Here is a 24,935-nt window from a genome sequence, read left to right on the forward strand (position 1 = left end):
AACAGTGCTCTTTGGGCCTATAAACTCAACCAGTGGGCTCCCATCAGGTCTGAAATTTCGGGCTAAAATCGGGCTGGTCTTATGCTGCTGGGCTGCCGGAATTCTTGAGCAGTCTTCTCTGTGTTTTTTTGTTTACCCTATCGCCAATTCGTCACGCCATTTGAGTCGACAGTCGAGAGACAGCTCTGGAAGAAGGGCTCTGCTCTGTCCTCTGAATATTCCTCATGTTCCATTCTCCAATTAAAATCTCGCCGTGGCACATGTGACCAGCAAGGCGCAGCCGCGTTAAATAATGGTGGTTGATACTGCTCCTAATCCAGCGAAGCATCCATGGGATTTAAACCTACTGTTTAAGCTTCATTAGACTAAACAAGAAAGCAGCATGGAGGGAGTAATTTGGTTCTAATAAACCGTATATTAGATAAGTTCAAATGACGTTTTTGAAGAATTATGGAAGATCCTATACCTCACATATATATTTGTGTCATTGTGTGCGTGACGCGCGCGCGCGCGTGTTCTTTTCAGTCGACGATCCTGAACATAGCCCTCCGCTAACTTAGGATCTCAAAGAAGCTCGCCGGCTCTGGTGTGTGTACTCGTGTCAAGGGACAGTTCTAATTTTTAGAAAAAAAAAAAACTATGGTTATGTTTGAATCCCTTGCCACACCTAACACCTTGTTTTGTATGGCTGGGCAAGAAAGCTGGCGTTTGATTTCTGGGCTAGTCGCTTGCTTCTACAGGAGTGATTTCGGTTCGCCTGGGCTAGCAGGGCGAGGTAAGGTAAGGCAAGGCAAGACTAGTCCAGGAACCGAACACGCCCTAGAATGTAGGACACATGGTTGCAAGTGGTCCGATAAAGCTAAGAATAATTTGTAGTATTTCTACTTACAAGGAAGGCATGAGAGAACACTGATGTTCTGAAAAAAAAGGACGAATTGCTAATACCATTGTGATTGCAAAGAGGTTATGTGCAATCAGGTTAAAATCAGCAAAAGCTAATTGTTGCCGACGGAAACAGTGATGATAACTAGTCTGCTAGTAGCATGATGTACACCATACAGTTTGCCTGCAATTACATTTTTCTTAAGAATGACAATCAGAAACATTCTTAACATGCTCAAATATTTTTCATAGTTAAAAATACTTACATAAAGCTCCAGGTAAAGAACAACCTGCATAAGAGATGTGAAGAGCAAGATGTTAGAATATATAACAGCCGCAGTAAATATTTCAGGTACCTGTATTTTCAGGGAATACATACTCATATAAAGGTTGGCCCAAAAATACCAAAAGGGACTTGTCCAATATCTGGGTATAAGTCTTAATGTTCAGTGAACTGTCTATGCATTTCTTTACAAGAAGCCAATGTAGTATTAACTGTCACCCAACAAGAGCAGTTGATTATGTAAGTTGTAGTGAGAATTCCAACACTGCCCAGACAAACAGAACATTCAACCTACTAATTCAACCAAAGAGATTCAGACCCAAAATACTGAAATAGTACCCATGATCCAGAATGTATCTGATTATTCTACAAGAGAATCAGATTAGTTCAGAATTTCTGATACATGTATAATATTGTGGATATGAACTACAAATTTGACATAAAAGAGATCAGTATTACTGAACTTGGCATCTCTTGTCCTAAATCTAACAAATTATTCTCTAAGTGAATCCGACATTGTAGTTGTATATAAACCTAACATTGAAATACCTCGATCTGCACATTTATACACAAATAATTCACAAATCAACAACTCCATATTGAGTACTGGCAACTGAAGAGACTCAAACACAAAGAAATAGGACAACTTCTATGTCTCGTAGGAGCCTTATTTGGAGCAGCAAAGCAGCCTTACATTCATGAGTTCCCTCATTAATAGTTCAGTATAGGATTACGTAGCAAGGCAAATACTTTGGCCTGGTGGTGCAATGCATGCAAGCATTGTGGCAGGAGTTTTACTTGGACTAACATGCGGATTAATTTAATTTCTAAAATCATATGCAATTCACAATAAATTTATCTTATTTCGTCTACACAAGCGAGGAAAAAATAACCATTTAGTCTAAACTCTAAACACAATCATCCTAGAATCTACCATAAACACCTCAATTTATGAAAATTGTGTGCAAACATCTAATTATGAAAATATTAAACTGGCATGTTTCTAGGAAAATAAGTGAATGGTGTTGCCACATCAAGCAAGAATGTACGCATATCGTTATGGAAAATGTCATACAACAAAAAATCCTATAAATGTTGGCCTACCAGAATGTATGAAAAGAAGATTAGCACACGGATATGCAAAGGATGCTTCAGACCTTTTACCTGTCAGGTGAAGAACAACCTGCAAAAGAAATGTGTACAGTGGAGTAGCTAACGGTATATCTTAATATTCAGCAAACTGTAGTGGATCTCTTTAGAAGGGACAGTGCTAACTGTAGCAAAAAAGGCCGGAGTAGGAGGCTTAACCATCCATCTACCTCCATTCTGTAATCTGTGGTGATAATTCCAACATGGCCAGAGCATTGAACCATGTAAATTTGATCAGGAAGATCTAGAGAAAAAAATAGCATATATGATCCTGAACATAGCTTATTATTTCACAACTATTTCAAATTAGTCTAGGTTTACAATTATAACATAAAAGATCCATGAATAGCTGAAATTGGTTAGCAATATCATTACTAAATAAAAAGCAAGATTATGATTACTGGAATTGGCATCCCAATTCCTGAAGGTAGCTAATTATTCTGCAGTGATTGAAACCCGTTCAGATATATGTGCATGATGTTTTGGACCTAAATAGAAAACTTAACAGTTAACACCAAGGAATCAAGGTTACATAACACCAAGGAATTTGGCTCAATAATGTATTTTGAAAAAGCACATCATTAATATCATAACGAAATATAATTTAATAACCCATAATTACTTGGGAAGCATTTTTACTCTTGGAGAAAACATTAATATCTTAAGCAGTAGGATTCCTAACTAATGGATTGAAATAAAGCAATGAAGACTCACCTTATGCAACTGTTCCCTCATGTATCCATTAATGAACAAAGTGGGACACCTGCTTGGGATGCTCATATTCTGTTCTATCAGAAGCAACATATCCAACATCAAAAGCTATACCCATTGTTTCCCATAGCACCTCAAACCATAGTTCAGACCCCAAATATATTAGTTGTGGGCATGCTAATCACAATCTAATCCCGCATAAGGTGCATACATGAATATTCAGGCTTTTGGCTATACGATAAAAAAAAATCACATGTCATGGATATTTTGAATACCAACAATGTTCTAAACAAACAGAACTACCAGAATCGCCACAAATATAAAGCCAGCTTTGCTTCAGTTAGGACACCTATCCTGTGAGATGGCCTTTTTCGTCCTAAATATGGCGCATCAAGGCTAAAGGTCAAATATATTGAAAATATGAAAACTTGGGGCAGGCATTTCAATAAACATGAAAACAAATATGAAAGACTGAAATTGGCATAAACAATTTTAAAATTGCTTATCAAAGATAAGGAAGGATTTTCTCGCTAGGTTTTCCTTTGCTAAAACTCATCTGCATAAGTATTCTTTTATTCACTCAATTCACGAGAGGACAAAAGCATATGTAAATATTGAACTAATAGATACATGAAACAATATTAAACCAACGAAACAAAAGGCGTACAAGGAAGTGAGGCTCAATGCAGTGTGTAAATAGAACCTGACCTGCATCAAGAAATCCAGGCAGCTAGAGGAATAGGGGGGATGTTGCATACCAGACCAGAATGTGGAAGAAGAAAAGAAAATCAATCACAGGGAAAAATGTCTCTAAATCAAATCAATTCACATTGGTGAAAAATTGACAGGAGAGAACATCCCCAAACTAGTAGTAGGAAAAAAGGATCCCCAATACCAAAAACCTAACCACCATTGAGTGGAGGGGGCTACACATCGAATGAGGTGCCCCAAGATCGATCCCGTTCGTGTGGGGAGAAAGGCAGAGCCAAAACCTGGACGGCGTGAGACAGGTGGGGGAGGTGCAGGTGGACGACTGTCGATCGGAGGATACACGCCTGGGCGATGGCTGTGGGGAGGAGGAGCGATTTTTCTTCTTTCAGGAGGAGGCGGAGAGGTGACGGCGCTGCTGGAGGCGGAGAGGTGCCGGCGCTCCTAGATGTTTGGCGAGGGGCGGTGGGAGGAGGCGGCGCTACTGGAATTTTTGCGAGGACCGAGGGTGCAATGGGCCGGGTAGGCCCAGAGGTGTAGAACTAAAAGAATGCGCCCAGAGGGGTAGAACTAAAAGAATGCTGTAAATCTTAGAATCTGACGGTGAAAAAGTTTTTCACCGATGCAATGGGCCGGGTAGGCCCAGAGGGGCAGAACTAAAAGAATGCGTCGAGAGGGGTATAAATCTAGAATCGGTGAAAAAGTTTTTCACCGACGTGGACAGCGTAATTAGCCGCCGACAGCGCCCCGTTTGATGTATTCTAATTTGTTCGTGTAAATTTGGTAAGGTGTGACTTTCACTAGGAGAGCTTTAGAGACACGATTCACGCGAATCATGAATCATGATGTAACGACCCAGGCCTACCCTACATTTTGAGTGAGTGGATCACGCTTACGCTTAACTCTTGCACTTTCATCCTGCTCTTAACTCTTGCACTTTCATCCTGCTTGGTACAAAAGTAGCCTGACTAAGTTGGCTCAGTCACCCATCGCAACTCCAGATTCTAAAAAAAATTTCAGCCAAACGGTATTAGATCCAGCAACTCCATCATAGATCTGCTCCACGAAAATGGTGGATCTACCTCTAGATCCATGGATTTGGTGGAGCACCTCAGGGAGTGCTCCACGAAATCAAATTTGGTGAAGTTGGAGAAAATTACCCACCCCTACAACTCATTAGTGGAAAATGACTGGTTCGTTCTATTTCTTCTTTCTTCTTCTTTGTGCGAAACGATGCCGTCCTTCCTCTTCCTCTGCTACGCCGTCATCCTTCTCTACCCCGCCGGAGCGCCGCCCGCCCCCGCTCGCCCTGCCGTCGGAGCGCCGCCCAACTCGCCGGAGATCCTCTACAGCGCAGTGCCTCTACAACGAGGAGGAGATGCTCGCGGATTAGAGAGAGAGAGAGAGAGAGAGAAAGCAGCCGCCGGCGCGATGATGTGGAGCTCGGACTCCGACCGCTACGAGCCCGTGGCGCAGTAGCAGGAGCAGCCATCCATGCCCCCGCCGCCGCCACCTCCCCGCCAGCGTCGCCACCAGCGCGTCGCCGCCTGGCGCCGGGCCAACCGCCGCGCCATGAGCACCAGCGTGGTGGCAGCAGAGGAAGAGGAGCAGGAGCTTCCCGCGGAGGTGGAGGCGAAGGACGTGTGGCGTGGGCTACATCGCCGGCGAGACGGACACGTCGCTGGCACGCGGCGAGGCCCCGCCCGTCGGAGCGCCGTCCTGCCCCGCCCACCATGGCCCCACCCCGCCCCGCCAGCGCGCACGAGGTCGCACTCGTCGCGATGAGGAAGAAGATGTTTTTTCTTTTTTTATTCTGATGCATAGGTCCAAATTGCCAGTGAGACAAAGACAAAAGGGGAGCTGTACCAAACGCTTTTTGAGATCTCATATCCACGGTGGAGCAGCTCTACGGTGGAGCTAGCTGAATCTATTGATTTGGAGCTGTTTTTCCAGAGCTAGAACTCTGCCAAACATACCCTAAACTCCCTACCACTCCCTGTTGCTACACGGCAAAAGTGGCCCACAGCCCACTTAATTAGCCCACCGGCTCATTTTCTAAACTGGGCTGTGACACATGACAACTTAACATAGTACACATTCGACTCCTGACTCCACATGAAATTTAGAGTGGCATTGCTTTTCTTTTTTAATGAGTTTAGGTGCCCTATCGAACAAGTAACAATCATATAGTACTGTCACGAAAGCACCACAAGAGTGTTGTCAAACCCAATCACACAAGAAAAGAGGAGGTACAGAGGGCAACAATAAAAAAGAGAGGTCACTGACGCCCAGGAAAGCTGCATCCCAACCGCCATTATCGGGACAAGAACGGATTACCGGACAAGTTTAATGCAAAGCACGAGCCAGCAAGTTATTACGCTCTTGTGCGGCATCACCTGCACTACTACTACACTGGACACTGGAGCTCCAACGAAAGTGATGGCGCGGATTCCCAGAAACCCCAACTCTGCCTCATGTGTACGCCTTGGGGCCTTCACGTGTCCGGTGTCCCTTTGGCTTAACACAAGGAACTAGGAAATATGCTTAATTGCTTGTTGGAGTGAACAGTTTCAATAATAAAATTTGTAGAACTTGCATAAATAAACAGCTATTCCGAAAGTCCTTTTGCTAGTTGATCCTCTGTCCAAACAAGCCTTCACAGTTCTCTGAAAAAGGCCACATATATAGTTAAGGTACAAAAGCTCTACCGAAATTATGTGCAAAAAGAAAACATTTTTGTTGAAAGTTAGGGAGACATATATCCAAATCATCATGCACTCTAAACATATCCTGTTTTGATAGTCGTCTATGAATATTAGTAGTATGAAGAAGAAGATACTCTCTCTCTCTGTTCCAAATATAAGTTCTCCTTAAATTTATCCTAAATTAAATTTGTTTAACTTTGATCAATTAGAAAAAGACATCAACATCTACAAATATTAAATAAGTTCCATCCAATCCGCCATTAAATATTCTTGATAGTTTATTTATTTGGTATTATAGATGCTATTGTGTTTCGAAAAAGCGAAAATACTCTAAATGATCTGCCAGCTCAGTCTCTTAGAAAGTGCTTATAGGGGGTAAGGTTACGTGCGTGTATTCATAAAGCTGAGTGGAAGTATTTATGTGAGTGTTTTCGTCTGTACGTGCTTTGCAAAGAAAAAAAAGAGAGAAGCTAGATGATTATAGAAATAATAATAATTAAAGAAATTGCAAGCATGTTTTCTTTTCTCTATGTCGTCCATGCACAAAGACAAATGGAAAAATCACATCAATCACCTCTTTTTATGTACGTGTGGTCGGCTGGACTTATGCAGATACAAGATACTGGATGACAATTGAGGGATGGTGGCAGTCATCTTTTAGGCCGTTCCCATGAGTTCCCATGAGGTTAGAGAAGGAATGTAGTAGTCCTGCTAATCTATACATAGAACATATGGAAAGAAAGAAAAATTGAAGGAGGGTGTTGAACCCACTGCAAGTGTCCTGGCTCATCAAGGAGGAGATCGGTGTCAAGCAACAAGCAGTCGGAGGACCAAGTGTTGAACCTATCTGGCCCAAAACGAGCAGACGCACTCGACTCGCATGCACGTCGTTGGTGTTCGTTTCATGCGTGAGGAGAGGGAGGCGCAGAGGAGCGTGAGGAGGAGGCCGGCGTAGAGGGGCGGCGGCCAGTGCGGGGAGGGAGGGAGGAGCGGCCGCTGGCGTGGGGGAGGGAGGGAGGGAGGCCAAAGGAAGAAGATAAGGTGAGTTAAAAAAGAAAAGAGAATGACATATGGGCCTGCAACTGACAGGTGGGATCTGTTGCTAACGGTGTTAAAATGGTATCCATCCCATCACTCACAACTCCTCCAACCAAACAAAAGACTGGAATGAATCCATCCCTCTTATCCAAACACAAGATAGGTTGAATCTAACCCACAAAAGTGGGATGAACCCAACTCATTTCATTTAGTCTCAAAACCAAACATGCTTAGGTGGTGTTTGGTTGGCTCAAATGTAACATAATCTGATTACTGAAGGTAACGAATCCCATTACATATGTTTGGTTGCGGCGATTTGTAATCAATTTACACTGTAATCTAATCCCTTACCTAAATAATATATATACAAACTTGTTACCCCTCCTCCCCCACTGTAATCAGATACAACACCCACACCGTAATCTGATTACGTTACCAGAGTGCAACCAAACAAAGAGGGTAATCACCCATTCCACCACTAAATACACTGTAATCTGATTCCCTTTGCGTTTACGTTACCTTAGCGCGAACCAAACCCTATCTTAATGTGTTTTAGTTTTCATGATTAGCAGTATTTATTTTCTGAGTACAAGTTATCTCATTTATGTAACGGAACTTTACGTAAGACTTGTAACGTTTCTTTCTCTTTAAATGATTAGTCATACCCTTATTAAAACAAAAGTGTCCACGAGGAGTGTTTGGATGAAAGGAAAACAGAGGAGGAGTAAGTAGCTGCAGGGCGCAGGCTTGCAGCAACTGAGCGCAGAGAAACCAAAAGCGCTCTCTGTCCGCCGACGAGGCGCCGACAGATTGACCGGTTGCAGCCAGTCACCCGGCCCCACGCGCAGCGTGAGTGGCTGGGACAGCGACGCCCCGAGCGACGCGACGTGGACGTCCACGCTCCCGCCCCTCCGCATCCGACGGGCCATGCGCCCTCCTTCTCGCGATCGGACGGCCGGGGTCGCCCGTGATCGTGCCCCGCCGTTACGTGTACAGCTCGGCAGCGACCGGCGGTAGCCGGTGGGAGGCGACTCCCACCAACTAACCGAGTGAGCCGAGCGGGGGGTGGTGTGTGATAGAAGAAGGGGAAGGTGTGGAGAGGATCAGAGGAAGCAGAGGGCAGCAGCAGCAGCCAGCAGCGACACTGCGGCATTGCAGCGAGCCGGGGAGGGATCCAGGGCATGTTGGTGGCCGCCGTTGCCGCTCCGATCTAGAGGCCCTCGCGGGCCGATCGGTCTCCGCCCCCTCGTCGGTCGCTGTCCGTGGAGGGGAGTGGGAAGGGAGCAGCGGAGATGGCGGCGAACAAGGGGATGGTGGCGGGCTCGCACAACCGCAACGAGTTCGTCACGATCCACCACGACGTCGACGCGCCCGCAGCGGTACGTTCGCCCCCCCTGCCCCCAATGCTGTCCTCGCTCCTCCAGATTCTGTTTGCGACGGCTCGTGCCGCGCGCGTGCGCGTGTCGGTGGATCTGGGCCGCGGCGTTGGTCTGGCTGTAACGCTCGGATTCGCCCCAATTGCGTTTGCTACCGCGGGTGGGTTCATAGATTTGCCGCGTTTCCCTCTCCGTTGCGCATTTCACTCTGTAAGTCACTGGATCAGAGGTTCAGAGAGCATGCCCTCCCGACGATTTCAAAACTGTTCCTGCGCGATCGAATTATTCAAACAGCATCGACGGTAATAGATCCAGTGGAATGCGGATTGTTTAGATCCTGCTTTTACCCAGTAATTTGTGTGCTTCAGTAGTCCCGTAGCACGCACCAACTATGAATTAGATCCTTGTTTGGCCAATTGGCCTGGTGCAAATTAACGTTTGTGACTGCAACACCATGGAATTTCTACATCTTCTGTAAATTGCTCAACCTTTTGGCATTTGGATCTTAGCCTCGACTTGATCACCAATTGATTTTCAGTCTGTTGCTCAAGCGTGAAGTGCATGGGGAACTGATGTGTCTTCTAGTTGTGAAATTCTGTTTGGATGTGTGCTGACTTTGTTGTTATCTTGCTGATGCAGACTAAGCCCGCGAAGAGTGTGAATGGGCAAGTATGCCAAATTTGTGGTGACACTGTTGGTGTTTCAGCCACCGGCGATGTCTTTGTTGCCTGCAACGAGTGTGCCTTCCCTGTTTGCCGCCCTTGCTATGAGTATGAGCGCAAGGAGGGTAACCAGTGCTGCCCTCAGTGCAAGACTAGGTACAAGAGACAGAAAGGTTAGTTTCCTTACAACTTCTTTGAGTGTTTGTGTAACTTGTACGATACAGCATCAGAGAGTCCACATCGTGTGCTTACTTTATGTGAACAAAAAGTAGCAGTACAGGGGACATTCCTTATGATGTTGACAACCAAGATTAGACCTTCTTATCCATTTCATTTATAATGACAGTAATTAACAGATTATTCTTACTTTCTCTTGGATGAAATTCAGGTAGCCCTAGGGTTCACGGTGATGAGGAGGAGGAAGATGTTGATGACCTGGACAATGAATTCAACTATAAGCAAGGCAATGGGAAAGGCCCAGAGTGGCAGCTGCATGGTCAAGGAGATGATGCTGATCTGTCTTCATCTGCTCGCCATGAGCCGCATCACCGGATTCCCCGTCTGACAAGTGGGCAGCAGGTATAATATATGTCATTCGTGTTCATTTATCGATGCTAATCTTGATAATGTGGTGCATTGTTCACTACTCCGAAGTGGTGCATTTACTTGTGTTATTATACTTGCTTCCATTTGAATATATGCTCTTACCAACTAACGTACTGATAATGTTTCTTCAGATATCTGGAGAGATCCCTGATGCTTCCCCTGATCGTCATTCTATCCGCAGTCCAACATCTAGCTATGTTGATCCAAGCGTCCCAGGTATTCTATCATACATCATAAATTCTTAAATTTTGGGAATTTATGTGCATGTTAGTTGGGAAGTATTAATATTTATCTATTATGACTTCAGTTCCTGTGAGGATTGTGGACCCCTCAAAGGACTTGAATTCCTATGGGCTTAACAGTGTTGACTGGAAGGAAAGAGTTGAGAGCTGGAGGGTTAAACAGGACAAAAATATGATGCAAGTGACTAATAAATACCCAGAGGCAAGAGGAGGAGACATGGAGGGAACTGGCTCGAATGGTGAAGATATGCAAATGTATAAACTACTTTCCTTTTCCTATGTTATTATACTCCCTATAGTGTATATTTTGCTTCAAAGAAACTGAGGTATCTGTAATTTTCTTTGTGGCAGGGTTGATGATGCACGGCTACCTCTGAGCCGTATTGTGCCAATATCCTCAAACCAGCTCAACCTTTACCGGATAGTGATCATTCTCCGTCTTATCATCCTGTGCTTCTTCTTCCAGTATCGTGTCACTCATCCAGTGCGTGATGCTTATGGATTGTGGCTAGTATCTGTTATCTGCGAGGTTTGGTTTGCCTTGTCTTGGCTTCTTGATCAGTTCCCAAAATGGCATCCAATCAACCGTGAGACATACCTTGACAGGCTTGCATTGAGGTAAGCTGCAACACTGGCGCACATTTCTTCAAGATTTTGGGTACTGAAATTCTCCTTATGTTGATATTTTGGTGTTGATATGCCTAATTCTGATGTTGCAGGTATGACAGAGAGGGAGAGCCATCACAGCTGGCTCCCATTGATGTCTTTGTCAGTACAGTGGATCCACTGAAGGAACCTCCATTGATCACAGCCAATACTGTTTTGTCCATTCTTGCTGTGGATTATCCTGTTGACAAAGTGTCATGCTATGTTTCTGATGATGGTTCAGCTATGTTGACTTTTGAGTCTCTCTCAGAAACTGCAGAATTTGCTAGAAAGTGGGTTCCCTTCTGCAAAAAGCACAACATTGAACCAAGAGCTCCAGAATTTTACTTTGCTCAAAAAATAGATTACCTAAAAGACAAAATCCAACCTTCATTTGTTAAGGAAAGGCGAGCAATGAAGGTAAGCTATACATCTCATAGTTGCACTACTGTACTGTTGCTGTACCTGTTGCTTAGGTTTTAACTTTGCGTATGCTTTGTTTCAGAGAGAGTACGAAGAATTCAAAGTAAGAATCAATGCCCTTGTTGCCAAAGCACAGAAAGTGCCTGAAGAGGGTTGGACCATGGCTGATGGAACTGCTTGGCCTGGGAATAATACAAGGGATCATCCTGGCATGATTCAGGTGCCCTTTACTTTAAATGAAGCCATTTCTTTCAAGAAAATTAAATGAAACTTGGATCTTATTGAACTTGCTCTATGTGGAAATCAGGTGTTCTTGGGGCACAGTGGTGGGCTTGACACTGATGGAAATGAGTTACCCCGCCTTGTCTATGTATCTCGTGAAAAGAGGCCAGGATTCCAGCATCACAAGAAGGCTGGTGCAATGAATGCACTGGTATGTTTATGTTCCATGAATTCACATCTACACCATGCACTGTATTTAATATTCTATACTAACTATATCCCTTTTGCTGGTGGGCAGATTCGTGTATCTGCTGTGCTTACAAATGGTGCCTATCTTCTTAACGTGGATTGTGACCACTATTTCAACAGCAGCAAAGCTCTTAGAGAAGCAATGTGCTTCATGATGGATCCTGCACTAGGAAGGAAAACTTGTTATGTACAGTTTCCACAAAGATTCGATGGCATTGACTTGCACGATCGATACGCTAATCGCAACATAGTTTTCTTTGATGTAAGTCTGATGGAGTGGTTGTGCCTTTGTTAATCATCAAAACCAAAATTTCATAGCTCACATGATATTTGTTTTGCAGATCAACATGAAAGGTCTAGATGGCATCCAGGGTCCAGTTTATGTGGGAACAGGGTGTTGTTTCAATAGGCAGGCTTTGTATGGCTATGACCCTGTATTGACTGAAGAAGATCTGGAACCTAACATTGTTGTTAAGAGCTGCTGTGGTAGAAGGAAGAATAAGAACAAGAGTTATATGGATAGCCAAAGCCGTATTATGAAGAGAACAGAATCTTCAGCTCCCATCTTCAACATGGAAGACATTGAAGAGGGAATTGAAGGTGTGTGCTTGCTGTTATGCATTTTTTACCTTACTTTTATTCTTAGAGATCTGAGAATAGTCATTGCTTATGTTGCATTCCCAACCATGCTTCTCTTAGTCTAATTTTTGGACATAAAAGAACAAAACAATCTTAAGCTACTCAAGTTGGCTGGCTCCTGCTAATCTTACTTTTGGAATCCCACTAGGTTATGAGGATGAAAGGTCAGTGCTTATGTCCCAGAGGAAATTGGAGAAACGCTTTGGTCAGTCTCCAATTTTCATTGCATCCACCTTTATGACTCAAGGTGGCATACCACCTTCAACAAACCCAGCTTCTCTACTAAAGGAAGCTATCCATGTCATCAGCTGTGGGTACGAGGACAAAACTGAATGGGGAAAAGAGGTTAGTGTGGCAAGCAAAGCTTCCCTCTTTCTTTCATGTTATAGAGTAATTTAACTTTGAAGTGTGGCATAGAATCGCTTTTCCCATTCCAGGCCTCAGAATATGATTTTCCTTTTTTATGTTGTTTCAGATTGGCTGGATCTATGGTTCAGTTACGGAGGATATTCTTACTGGGTTTAAAATGCACGCAAGAGGCTGGCAGTCAATCTACTGCATGCCACCACGTCCTTGTTTCAAGGGTTCTGCACCTATCAATCTTTCCGATCGTCTAAATCAGGTGCTCCGTTGGGCTCTTGGTTCAGTTGAAATTCTGCTTAGCAGACATTGTCCTATCTGGTATGGGTACAGCGGGCGGTTGAAGCTTCTGGAGAGGCTGGCTTACATCAACACCATTGTTTATCCAATCACATCCATTCCACTTATCGCCTATTGCGTGCTTCCTGCTATCTGTCTCCTTACTAATAAATTTATCATTCCTGAGGTTAGTCACAAGATATCCTCTGACTTCCTTGCTCTGTTGTTCAATATTTAGGTATTTTTTTTCTTTTCCCATTATTGCTCTTTTATCATATCACTGCTCTAACCTGTATAACTGTTATCACATTGAACTCAACACATGGTACAAGTGCGCAGCATATAGCCATAACTAGTACTTGTTCCCCCTTTGGCATTTTCCTTCTTACTCAATATAGTCTATTATTTGAATTATTACATTTGTGAGGTTGATGGATGCAAGTAAACAACGGTTTCGTGCTGTCCTCAGTTCAAGTTCAGCAGAGCTCTGTTTTTTCTGCTAAATTTATGCAGAAACCCTTTCCATTGAGTCTCATATGGTCAACTCTCTAATGTTCATATATTTTTGTGATGTGCAGATTAGTAATTATGCTGGGATGTTCTTCATTCTTCTTTTCGCCTCCATTTTTGCTACTGGTATATTGGAGCTCAGATGGAGTGGTGTTGGCATTGAAGATTGGTGGAGAAATGAGCAGTTTTGGGTTATTGGTGGTACCTCTGCCCATCTCTTCGCCGTGTTCCAGGGTCTGCTGAAAGTGTTGGCTGGGATTGATACCAACTTCACAGTTACCTCAAAGGCATCTGATGAGGATGGCGACTTTGCTGAGCTATATGTGTTCAAGTGGACCAGTTTGCTCATCCCTCCAACCACTGTGCTTGTCATTAACCTGGTTGGGATGGTGGCAGGAATTTCGTATGCCATTAACAGTGGCTACCAGTCCTGGGGTCCGCTTTTTGGAAAGCTGTTCTTCTCAATCTGGGTGATCCTCCATCTCTACCCCTTCCTCAAGGGTCTCATGGGCAGGCAGAACCGCACGCCAACCATTGTCATTGTCTGGTCCATCCTCCTGGCGTCTATCTTCTCCCTGTTGTGGGTGAAGATCGACCCTTTTATCTCCCCGACGCAGAAAGCCGTTGCTTTGGGGCAATGTGGGGTGAACTGCTGATCAGGACCATGAGACCCCTCTTCGAAGAGGCTCAATCAAGATCTATCCCCTCGTGTAAATACCTGAGGAGGCTAGATGGGAATTTTTTGTTGTAGATGAAGAAGGATTGCATCTAAATTATGCCCCTGTTTATTAGCTTCTTCAGTGGCGCCTGCTGCAGACAACAAACTGTGAAGCCTCCCTCTTCCCTGTGGTGCCGGGCAGCAGTGTAAATTGTGAATTTTGCATTCGTTATACGTGGTGTTTATTGAATTAGAGTAAATTATCATTTGTTTGAGGGAACATTATTCACACAAACTATATGGCGATGCTATTATTTATACGCAGAGACACTGATACATTATTTGGTTTGTGAGCAAACACTGTAATCTCTTAGCACAACTGTATAAGGCAGCTGTTGTATCAACTCTCTTGGTTTTCGAGTCCGGGAATATAGAACCGTGATCTGCTGCCTGCTGGCAACAATATATGTTGCTGATTGTGATAGCACTCTGTAATGCTTGAAAGACATGGAGGGATCAATCTCTTGTGGTGTCTCCGGTATTCAGGAATCAGATGGCAGCACAGTTATTGAACTGCTGCTAGAGCGCTAGCTTGTTTTCTGTTCGAAGTATGCCCCAGCACACTGCGGTGTGCAGCCTTGTTGCCCTCGTGGATGGTAGTTCTTATTAAACTGAAGCTGAGGGTTCTCTATACAACAACTGGTAACTCTTGGCATGTAACACTATCATGAAGGATAACATGTTACTGTTTGTACACTATCATGAAGCCATGAAGGGGAATTTACACTGAGTCCGAACAGTGTTGAGGAAATGCTTATCAAGATCCCTCTATTAACAGATGACACAGCCTCAGCTGCATTGTTTATTGTTTGCAGTGGCTTTAAAAATGTTTTATATTGGTCACGTAAGCAGCATTTTTCACTTGATTATCCGCGATCTGCTTTCGAGGGATACGCGTTATGAATTCAACACTTTGAGCGACGTCGGGAGCTAGAGCTAGCTGTGGCGGCCAACTCCAAACCTAGAAAGGCAAAGCGGAAGCGGGCACATAGAGTCTAACCAGTATGCTTTTTTGTAGCGCGTGGTCTCACTAAAAGACTTCGGGGAAAAAAGTCCATGTTTTGTTTGAGGAATCTTATTACAATTTATGGGATGGACTTAGAATGTGACAGATGCTCGAACGTGCCCGATACTCTGATGTCGTCTGAGAGAAGAGTGAACTTAATAATCAAGAAACCATAAACCTTCTTTTTTGACACCCCAAAGAAAGTGATTGAGATAAAGTTAAAAAGTCAAACGATCGCTGTCTAGTAAATCTGATTTATTAGTACTAGTCCATCAACCCGTGCTCCCGCACGGGCTAATATTTTTAGAAACTATTGTATAGAAAAATTATTTAAAAATTAAATTCTTAGCTAATTAAAATTGTTTACCTACTACTCTCTTATTTTTCCAATACTTCAACATAATAATTATATAGATATGTACCTATCTTTGTCTAGTTGTGATTGCTTTTTAATCAATAATTACTCTGTACTTTTTCATCCATATTCATACTTTTTCCATTTTGTATCACACCTCCAATCCTTCATACATTATGTTTAGCATACAAATCAATATTTTTCATCGATTCCTCACATACATGTATAAATGGTCTAAATGGTGGCACTCATCATGTGTATATACTTTAACTTAGTATTTTTATATTAACAGTGACATAAATAGGTAATTTAGAATCATATATTAATTTGCTTTTTGATATTTCTGTATGATGCACATGAAGATAATTAGATTAAGATTTAGGTGTTTACTTTAGGTTATTTTTAATATCGACATGCGTGGGTAACATAGATAAAATTTTAGAATGATATTTTAAGTTATGCTTTATAATGATGTGTATTAGTAAATTGGATGAAGATTATGAGGTTACTTTATATTATTTTTTATAATAGTTGAGCTCGGTAATTTAGATATAGGTTTAGAGCTTATTTTTTAATATTTTCACAATGATAGTGGCAGGTAACCCTTTAAAAAATATAATAGATCAATGACTATGATCATTAGAGTTTACATGATTGGTGTTTGATGTTTTTAATTTTTATGAGAATTTCTCTCTTTTTTCTAGCTTGTCTCGTGGGAACTAATGTGGAGTCTCCAATGGAAAAAAATGTAGGGTTACCTCATGTTACTTTTAATAATAGCATGTGTGGGTAATATAGATGCAAATTTAAGGGTTAAAACTTTTAAGTAATAGTGGTAGGCAATTCAGTTGCAAATTAGAGGGTTATTTTAAATATTGTTTATAATGGCATAAGTGGGTAATTTTGATAAAGATTAGGGGGTTACTTTAATTAATTTTATATAATGGCAGAGGTGGGTAATTTATATATAGATTTAGGGGGTTACTTTAGGCTATTTTCATAATGGCATAGATGGGTAATTTTTTAAAAGACATAATAGATCCAATGGCTATAATGATTTGAATCTATCAATCGATGGTCGGATGTTTTGCTTTTTTGTGAGAATTTCTAGGATTTCTCTCTTTTTCTAGAGTGTCCACCTAGGAATCCTAGGTGGCTTCACCTGGAGGCTTCAAAAGAAACCTCCAATTAGTAATAGTAAGATTGTTGATCAAAGTTAGAGCAAAAGTCAACGACAAGTCATCCTACTAATATGCATAGCCATCCTACTGGTGTACCACAAGTCAGGATCAAGACTACAGTACAGGCGCGCAGGAGCAGGGTTCGTGCTGGTCGTACATGCACACCGATCAGATGGCCGTGTCGTATGCGTAATATTTTACTTTAGCATGACCAAATAAGCGACTACATGTAGCTTTGTGAGGGTCTGTTTGGGAAGGGGTGTTAAAGTTTAACAAGGTGTTAAAGTTTAACACCCTTAAATGGAGTGTTAAATTTTAGCATCTTGAGGTGTTTGGATAGTATGCTAAAGTTTAGCACATTTGGTGGCAAATGATCCAAGTGCCCCTCCTTTTTCCTCTTCCTTGCCGGCGCACTGCCCCTCCCAGTGCTCCCTTTCCCCCGCTCGCCACCTCTCGCAGCTCCCAGTGCTTCCTCTTCTACCGCTCGCCACCGCCAGGAGGCAGCTCCACCAGGCCTTCTTCCCGGATCAGCCCGCGTCGCCGGCCGCGCCGCCGCCCTTCTTCCCGACGCTCCCGGTGCCGCCCCGCCGTGGTCTTCCTCGCCGCCGCCGGTGCTCTGCAAAAATCGCCACCCCACCACCCATCCCTCGCCGGGCCTCCTGCTTCGGCCTCCTCGGGGGGGGGGGGGGGGGGTGGGGCGGCGACCACCACCACCACCACCCCAAGAAGCCCAGCCCCTCCGCGCGGGGGCTCGCGCTCGCGTCCTTCCTTGGCAGATCGAGGCCGGCGGCCTCGCCCGCGCCCGCGACAACCCGCCATCCTTCAAGGCCGCCGTCGAGTCCATCCCCGGATCCGCGACAACTCGGAGTGCCCGTCCCCGGAGGGCGGCGGGTGGACGGCCTGCAGAGGGCGGTGGAGGCCTCGTTGGAGGCCGCGCTGTGGATCTGCGAGCGGGGATGGCCGGCGGGTGGACGCGACGCGGGAGGGAGAAGAGGGGCAGCGGAGGAGAGAGCGGGGGCAACCAGGGAATAAAGTGGGGAGGGGACCACTTTTAACACTTTTAACAAGTTTTAACACCCCTTGAGGTGTTAAAGTTTTTGGGGGTGTTAAACTTTAACACCTAAGTTTTAACACATCTGTTTGGATCTCAAAGTGTTAAAAAGTGTTAAAACTAGGGTGTTAAACTTTAACACCCTCAATCCAAACAGGCCCTGAGATTTGGTCAAAGAAGATCATTCATTTAGTTTCGAGCTGTGGAATTAAAGGCTGCGATGATTCCACGTAACAGCCGGGAGGATCAGGCGGCACCTCGACTCGAACCTGACTAGTCTCCAGCACTTGTACCACTTGACGCATGGTCGGCCGCAGCGCCGGGTTCGGCTCGATGCACCACAACGCCACGCGCGCGAACCGCTCCACCCTCTCCATGTCATCCACGGCGTCTGCGTCGTCATGCCTGCTGCGCAGCATCAGCTCCGTCCTCCGGGTTTGTACCAGCTGCGCCGCCCATCCGAACAGCGTGACCGTCTCGTCGGCGTCCGCTCCCTCTGGCAGGTCGGAGTCGGGCACCACCTGCTCCTGGCACCTCCGGCAGCAGATCATCTCCAACAGCACGACACCGAAGCTGTAGACGTCCGCTTTTGTGTCCACTCGCGCGTCGCCGCGGAGCCACTCGGGGGCGATGTACCCTCTTGTGCCCCTGACGTGGGTCACGGTGGCGTGCACCTGCTGGCTCCCGAGCAGCTTGGAGATGCCAAAGTCGGTGATCCTCGGGATTCCGTGGCCGTCCAATAGGATGTTATCTGGCTTGATGTCGCAGTGGATGATCGGGCCGCTGCAGCCGTCGTGGAGGTACTCAAGCCCCCGCGCGATGGCGAGCGCGGCCTCGGCGCGCCAGCGCCACGGTGGCTGCTTTTCTGGGTTGAAAAGGAAGCTGCGGAGGGACCCACCTGGCATGAACTCGAACACCAGTACCCGGTGGTTACCTTCATTGCAGTAGCCGATCATGCGGACGAGGTTCCGGTGGTGGATCTGACCGATGGACTGCACCTCGTTGGTGAACTCTTGCTCGCTATACTCGTTCGAGTCGATGAGTTTCTTCACGGCAACGAGATGCGGCTGTGGGGATCTCATCGTTCCCAGGTACACCTTGCCGAAGCTCCCTTTGCCCAGCAATTTCTCGAAGCCATTGGTAGCCTGGTAAAGCTCCTTCCAGCTGAACGCTCTTACGCTCGAGCTCAATAGCTGCTGCCTTGCTCTGTTCCTGTTCCTGGCGGGGTAATAACGCCATGCCAGGAGGCCGCTGATGGTGATCACCAAGAGAAAAGCCAGGCAGACGGTGATGACCTTGTAGGTCATTGCGGATTTCCTCCTTTTTGCCGCAGGGTCCCTTGTCCGCACCTTGATCAGCGCCTTTGTCGTGACACTTTTTTTCTGCCGTCCGTTCGTGAGCGCGGCGACCTCCGCGCAGTCGGATCCGTCGATAAACAGTGCGGCGGTGCAGAAGCAGTCGCTGAGGCAATAGTCTCGGCACTGCTCCTCCGTGACCGATGGGAACTTGTTGTAGTATATCGAGGTCTCCCAGGTGGTGTTCAGGAGCTCCACGAGAGTGAACTCCTCGGAGCTGCCTCTGTTCTCCCCGCCCTCGCAGCTCTGCGGCTCGAACTCCGGCGTGCATCCGTTGTCCTTGTGCTGCGCGTCGGTGTAACTGTACTTGTTCGGGCAGACGCAGTTGAGCCTGTCCGTTGTCTCCACGCAGTAAGATCCCGGGCCGCACATGCCCTGCAGCTTGGATGTCCTCTTGCCGCAGCCGTCGCTTGGGAACGCGCCCGATACAATCCAAGACGTGTTGCCGCCGCCGTTCTTCGGGCGGGCGTAGGCACGTACTATGCCGTCGGGGTCCATCCTAGCGAACTGGAAGTGCTCGCCGTCGCCGACGGTGGATCTCACCACCGGCGAAATCAAGCTGTGGACGGTGCCGTCGTGGAGTGTGTAGTTGAGGCGGCCCTGGTCGTCGAAGGTAACCGTCGTGTTGCTGACGTTGGGGCTGTTGGACTGCAAGGCCCAGTAGGCGTGGTCGGCGTTGTTGCCGGTGAGGAGGTCCAGGTAGAGGACGATGTTGCCGTCGTTCTGGACTGCCAGGCTGAAGCGGCCGGTGGTGAACTCCGCGTCCGCGCGCTTGGAGAAGAGCTTCCCATCGGTCGGGGTGCTGGGAGCCAAGGACTGACTCGGCAGGAGCGTGTCCGTTGGGTACGAGAAGCTCTCCCACAACACTTTGCCGGAGTCGTCGAGGAACAGTAGGTTGCCGGAGTCGAGGAGTGTGAGGACGGACCCAGGAAACATGTTAGGCGTCGGGACCCTCCACAGCACCTGAGTGCCTCCATCGCTGAGCACCAGGCCGTCGGCCGTGATGCTGAGGACGGACTGCGGAGTGGCAACGGGCGTGGAGCCGGTACTCGACTGTTTCGCGAACCACACCACGGACTGCGGCTGGGGCGGGGAGTCGCCGCTGCCGTCGCCGAAGCGGAACCACGTGGCGAGGAGGAACTTGGTGGGGTCGGGATCGAGGGCGCGGAAGCCGAAGCGGAAGTCGCCGGACGGGCTGGTGATGTAGCCCGGCGGCGTCAAGGTGGCTCCGGCAGTCAGGTTGGCCTGCGCCTCGGCCGCCGGCAGCAAGCCAGCGTGCTGCACCAGCGCGAGCACGGCCGCAAGGAAAGGAACCAGGCGGCGGAGAGCAAAGCAGAGCAGCGCTGCCGCCGGCATGATCGCTCGCGGCTTTCGTGTGGGGCTACGCCGTTGGAAGTTGGACGCTAGCAGCAGCCGCGGATATGTGCTTTGCGAATATCTGATCTTGTGGCGTCGTATTAACGCTTGTATGGAACCTGGGACTCTTCCTGGGACTCCAGGTGACCAGGTCTTTCGCCGCTGCAGACGAAGTAAACGATGCCGGGAGCCCGGGACCGAACAACTTGTACTCTCTGTGCGTCACTGTTCCGTATGAGAGCAACTCCAATGCTACGTTACGTGTGTCTACTGTCTCAGTCTCAGGAGTACAGGACATCTCCAATGGTTATAGATAGTTCTATCTGTATATGTCATATTAGAGACTGCAATAAAATTATTTTTCAATAGTTTATTATGTACATAAGCTTGTTTGTTATAGCATATTAATGCTTGCATATGTGCCAGGAATATAGTGATAATTACCTTGTATTTTTTTTCCAATACTACTCCCTCCATCCTAAATTGTAGGTCATTTTAATTTTTTTAAATTTATATATTTTACTATGCATCTAGATATATATTATGTCTAGTTGTACAGTGAAACATACGAACATAGAAAATTTAAAACGACCTATAATTTAGGACGGAGAGAGGGAGTAGCTTACAATGTGCCCGTATTTTCTCTCTTCATTCTCTCCTCTTCACATGTACTCCCTCCATCCCAAATTACTGTTCATTTTGATTTTTTTAAATATGTAGCATTTGACATGCACCTATATATATATATATGATATATAACAAAAGTTATGTATAAAAAAACCATAGTAATTTGGGATGGAGGGAGTGCTCTTGTAGCCAGCTGTGTGCGGTTTGCGCGAAAAATAATTAATGGACTTGGCGTCAACGTCGTGTCAACGTCCTACCTCGTACGTCTTCTACGAAATGCGAGTATTTCTCACGCTCAGGGTTAAAAGTAGACTGCGATCGACAGACGGCGACCTCGCGGTTGCTGGTCAAGCACGTTCCAGTTTTTGGGGCCGCGATGGTTAAGGTGTACGTCTTGTCATGACCCGATTGCAGGCAGGTTCATGCATGACGAGAAAAAAAAATCTGCTGAATGAGTCGGGCACTGCAGGTCGACGACGCCTGGTCGCCTGCACTCGTACGTGGTAACACTCACTCTTTTTTACAAGGTGTTTGTAGGATCCATCGAGGAAGTTCTAGTCAACGATGAATATTTAGTTTATAATAAGTTATATCAATGTATTCCCCAACTTTCAATTGCTAAAAATACCATCATTTTCTACATATCCTTTTTTTCAATGGAATTGGCACGATGGGACGGCAACGTCGTGCCTCGTGATGTCACCATAGCCAGAGACGTTTCCTCTGCAGTACTGTAGATGGACTTGCTCTTACTGGCGCACGAGCCAGCTGGGCTCCCACTTCAGTGGGACAAGTCCTCTGCAGTATTGCAGAGGAGGTTCATTCGTGCAACGTCTGTAGCTTATATCGTTTTGTTGTACTTGCACATAATTGCATCGAATCATAATCATACATTATTGTTCGTTTATGATACTCATACTTTAGTGGTGTCTAAGGTAATACATGGTATCGAATCATAATCATACATTATTGTTCGTTTATGATACTCATACTTTAGTGGTGTCTAAGGTAATACATGGTTTATAGCAATCTACTAGCATATTAGTATTTTTTAAGCGGGTCATAAATAGGGGTGCGTGCTATAAGTAATGCTAAGTCCGAATAAAGAATTAAGAAATAGTTAAAATTTAAGAACATACATGAATATTAACATCAAGTTTATTGAATTTAAAGTTTTTGATTAGTCATTACATCTCACGCTACAAGAGTCACCAAGAAGCATAAATAAACATATATAAAGAAGATGCATATATACATATTAACATTAAATTCTCATTTGATTCGAAGAAGAACATCACTTGTCATGTCATTCTTTGTCATTTCCTAAATCATCATTTTGAACATTCGTATTTCCATTTAATCCATCGTCATTGTCACTTGAACCATCAACATAGCGAATAGCAGCTGAATAACAATGGCGGTCCACAATAAAAAAAAGTGCTAAGTGCAATTGTCATTGTCGTGATGCTGAGGACGGACCGCGCTGTGGTGTTCGGCGTGGGGCCCTCGGGAGGCACTTTCGCGAACCACACCACAGACTGTGGCTGTGGCTGGGAGGAGTTGCCATCGCTGAAGCGGAACCATGTGGCGAGGAGGAACTTGGTAGGGTCGTCGTCGTCGAGGGACCGGAAGCCGAAGGCGAAGCCGCCGGACGGGCTGGTGATGTAGTGCGGCGGCGTCAGGGTGTCTCCTGCGGTCAGGTTGGTGCGCGCCAGTGCCGACGGCAGGAAACCAGCTTGTGATGACAGCATTAGCACCAGCACTAGCGTGGGAAATGAGAGAACGCTGGGGAGGAGAACAAAGCGGAGCGACGCTGCCATGGACGCTGCAGCTTCGTCGTCCCGAGCTGTACAATTTCAATGTTTTCCTAAGCTGATATTTCATATGCGGCCAGCAAAGGCCGCCGGCGACCTTGAAACCGGCCTAGTCACTGGCAGGCTATTTTACACGATGTGGTGCGTTCAGACCTTTGTTTTGTTCCAACTCCTACAATGTCTAGTCTTTCGTAGGGAAATAATTGGAGAGGTAGCTGATGTTAACAAAAAAGAATAGCACCAAAACGGGGGTGTGTGCCATACGCATCAGCATCACTTCTACTTGTTGATTAGTAGGAGAAGATTGCTGTGCCTGTCATGATGCAATGGGACGCCGGCCGGCTAGCTGCCATTGGCATGTGGGGACTTCAAGTCCACGCTGTGGATGACATGTAAGGATTACTTTGCTGCGGCCTGCAGGTATCAAAAAAGAATAAATAGAGAATTACCAGTGATATCGTCATCTTTTTATCAATTGCGTGCATACCTTTTCAGAATGCCAGGTGGAAAAGACACGGGTGTAGGTTTGGTTAGGAACCGAAAGGTAAGCTGAGATAAGGGGGAGAATATTGAACTTGATCTCGACTTGTTCAGACTTGATTGAATCATTAGGGAATTAACGGCCTGTCCTTAGATGCTCAACAGCCTTGACCCTTACCACGACTAGAAAACGAGACATCCATTCTTAACAAATAATCTCGGAAAGAATTGGACCCGGAACTAATCCTTATGGTTTAAATTTTGTAGTCCCAGAGACCTTTTAGTCCGAGTTTGTAATACCAATTGGGGCCAAAGGGTCATCTTTAGTCCCAATTAGTGTTATAACAAATCGGGACTAAAAGAATCCCTACGGGTGACTTCAAAAGGAAAGCGTCGTGTAGTTAACTACATGTGCTGTATTGGTGAGATAAGGAAGCTACGTGGAAGGCAAGAGGTCGCGGGTTCGAATTAATTCCACGCACCACGCTCGCGCATATTTCACGTGAAAAATCACGTGACTTGTGACTTTCTTGAATTCTTAGTTCCGGTTGGGAAACCGGTTTTTTCGAGATTTCCCAACTGAGACTATAAGGACTCCAGTAATATCCCTCAAATCAAAGCCTTTAAAGATCAAATGGGGTTCTCTCTATTTGTTTAAGGGCTACAAAAATATCTCCAATTCCAGCAATAGCCTAGGGCTCCCAAGAGATCCCCAGGAATGGAGGGTGGAGGGGGAATCTGAAGGTCGCCCCAAAATGGGGAATCAAGTAGAGGACCTACTGGAGTGCCATTTTTTTTTGCTTAGCCCTCTAAACTTGAAGTAGAAGGCTGTTTAGAGGGTCTGCTAGAGTTGCTCTTGCCACCATGAGCCACCACCAGTGCCAACATCCAAAATATTTTTCCACATGTTCTCGACGCTCATGATCCACACCGAGGTTGTTGTCATTACGGATCGATGAACTTGGATGCTGTGGACAAATGGGATGCAAATTGTTTCTTAAAAGAAGATGCAGATTTACGGTTAGTGTGGGACTAATTCAATCCAACATGACTAGACCAGAAACCCACAATACTAATTAGATTCCTAATACTTGGTGCGCAATTGAGCAGCCATGCCACTGGTTCCAGTTTAATTTCTTAACGTTTTCTTATCGTCGAATGATGGAATGAAAGATTACAAGGCCATCGGAGTAGCGCACGTGGCTGATTCGTCCCTCTAGTAAGAATCCAACACCACAAGAAAAACTTCCTGCTTTGAAGGGCCAGCTCTATGGTTTAGTGCCCTTGGGCAAACAGAGGGCCT

The 24,935-nt window shown here is 45.7% G+C and overlaps 2 protein-coding genes, 1 long non-coding RNA gene and 1 pseudogene across 3 annotated transcripts; 2 read left to right on the forward strand and 2 right to left on the reverse strand.

The window, feature by feature from the left end:
- Positions 1-804: 804 nt before the first annotated feature.
- Positions 805-4,225, reverse strand: LOC111256973. Its single transcript, XR_002677301.1, has 2 exons — positions 1,149-4,225; positions 805-1,066 (listed from the first exon to the last, which is right to left on the reverse strand). It is a non-coding gene; the product is annotated as an uncharacterized LOC111256973 (long non-coding RNA).
- Positions 4,226-8,565: 4,340 nt separating this feature from the next.
- On the forward strand, positions 8,566-14,812 carry LOC101768666 (probable cellulose synthase A catalytic subunit 1 [UDP-forming]). Its single transcript, XM_004965816.4, has 14 exons — positions 8,566-8,855; positions 9,492-9,687; positions 9,903-10,093; positions 10,252-10,336; positions 10,428-10,617; positions 10,714-10,980; positions 11,082-11,427; positions 11,513-11,650; positions 11,738-11,863; positions 11,951-12,163; positions 12,243-12,501; positions 12,689-12,885; positions 13,016-13,366; positions 13,758-14,812. The coding sequence occupies exons 1-14, from the start codon at positions 8,769-8,771 to the stop codon at positions 14,343-14,345; spliced, it is 3,234 nt and encodes a 1,077-aa protein (XP_004965873.1). The 5' UTR covers positions 8,566-8,768; the 3' UTR covers positions 14,346-14,812.
- A 3,354-nt stretch (positions 14,813-18,166) lies between these two features.
- LOC101769072 (G-type lectin S-receptor-like serine/threonine-protein kinase LECRK2) lies at positions 18,167-20,923 on the reverse strand. The gene has a single exon (XM_004965817.3). It carries the CDS (start codon positions 20,709-20,711, stop codon positions 18,186-18,188), a length of 2,526 nt encoding a protein of 841 aa, XP_004965874.1. The 5' UTR covers positions 20,712-20,923; the 3' UTR covers positions 18,167-18,185.
- Positions 20,924-23,470: 2,547 nt separating this feature from the next.
- Positions 23,471-24,935, forward strand: part of LOC105914237 — a 4,019-nt pseudogene continuing 2,554 nt past the window's right edge.

This window comes from Setaria italica, chromosome IV, assembly GCF_000263155.2.
Source record: "Setaria italica strain Yugu1 chromosome IV, Setaria_italica_v2.0, whole genome shotgun sequence".
NCBI lineage: Eukaryota > Viridiplantae > Streptophyta > Magnoliopsida > Poales > Poaceae > Setaria > Setaria italica.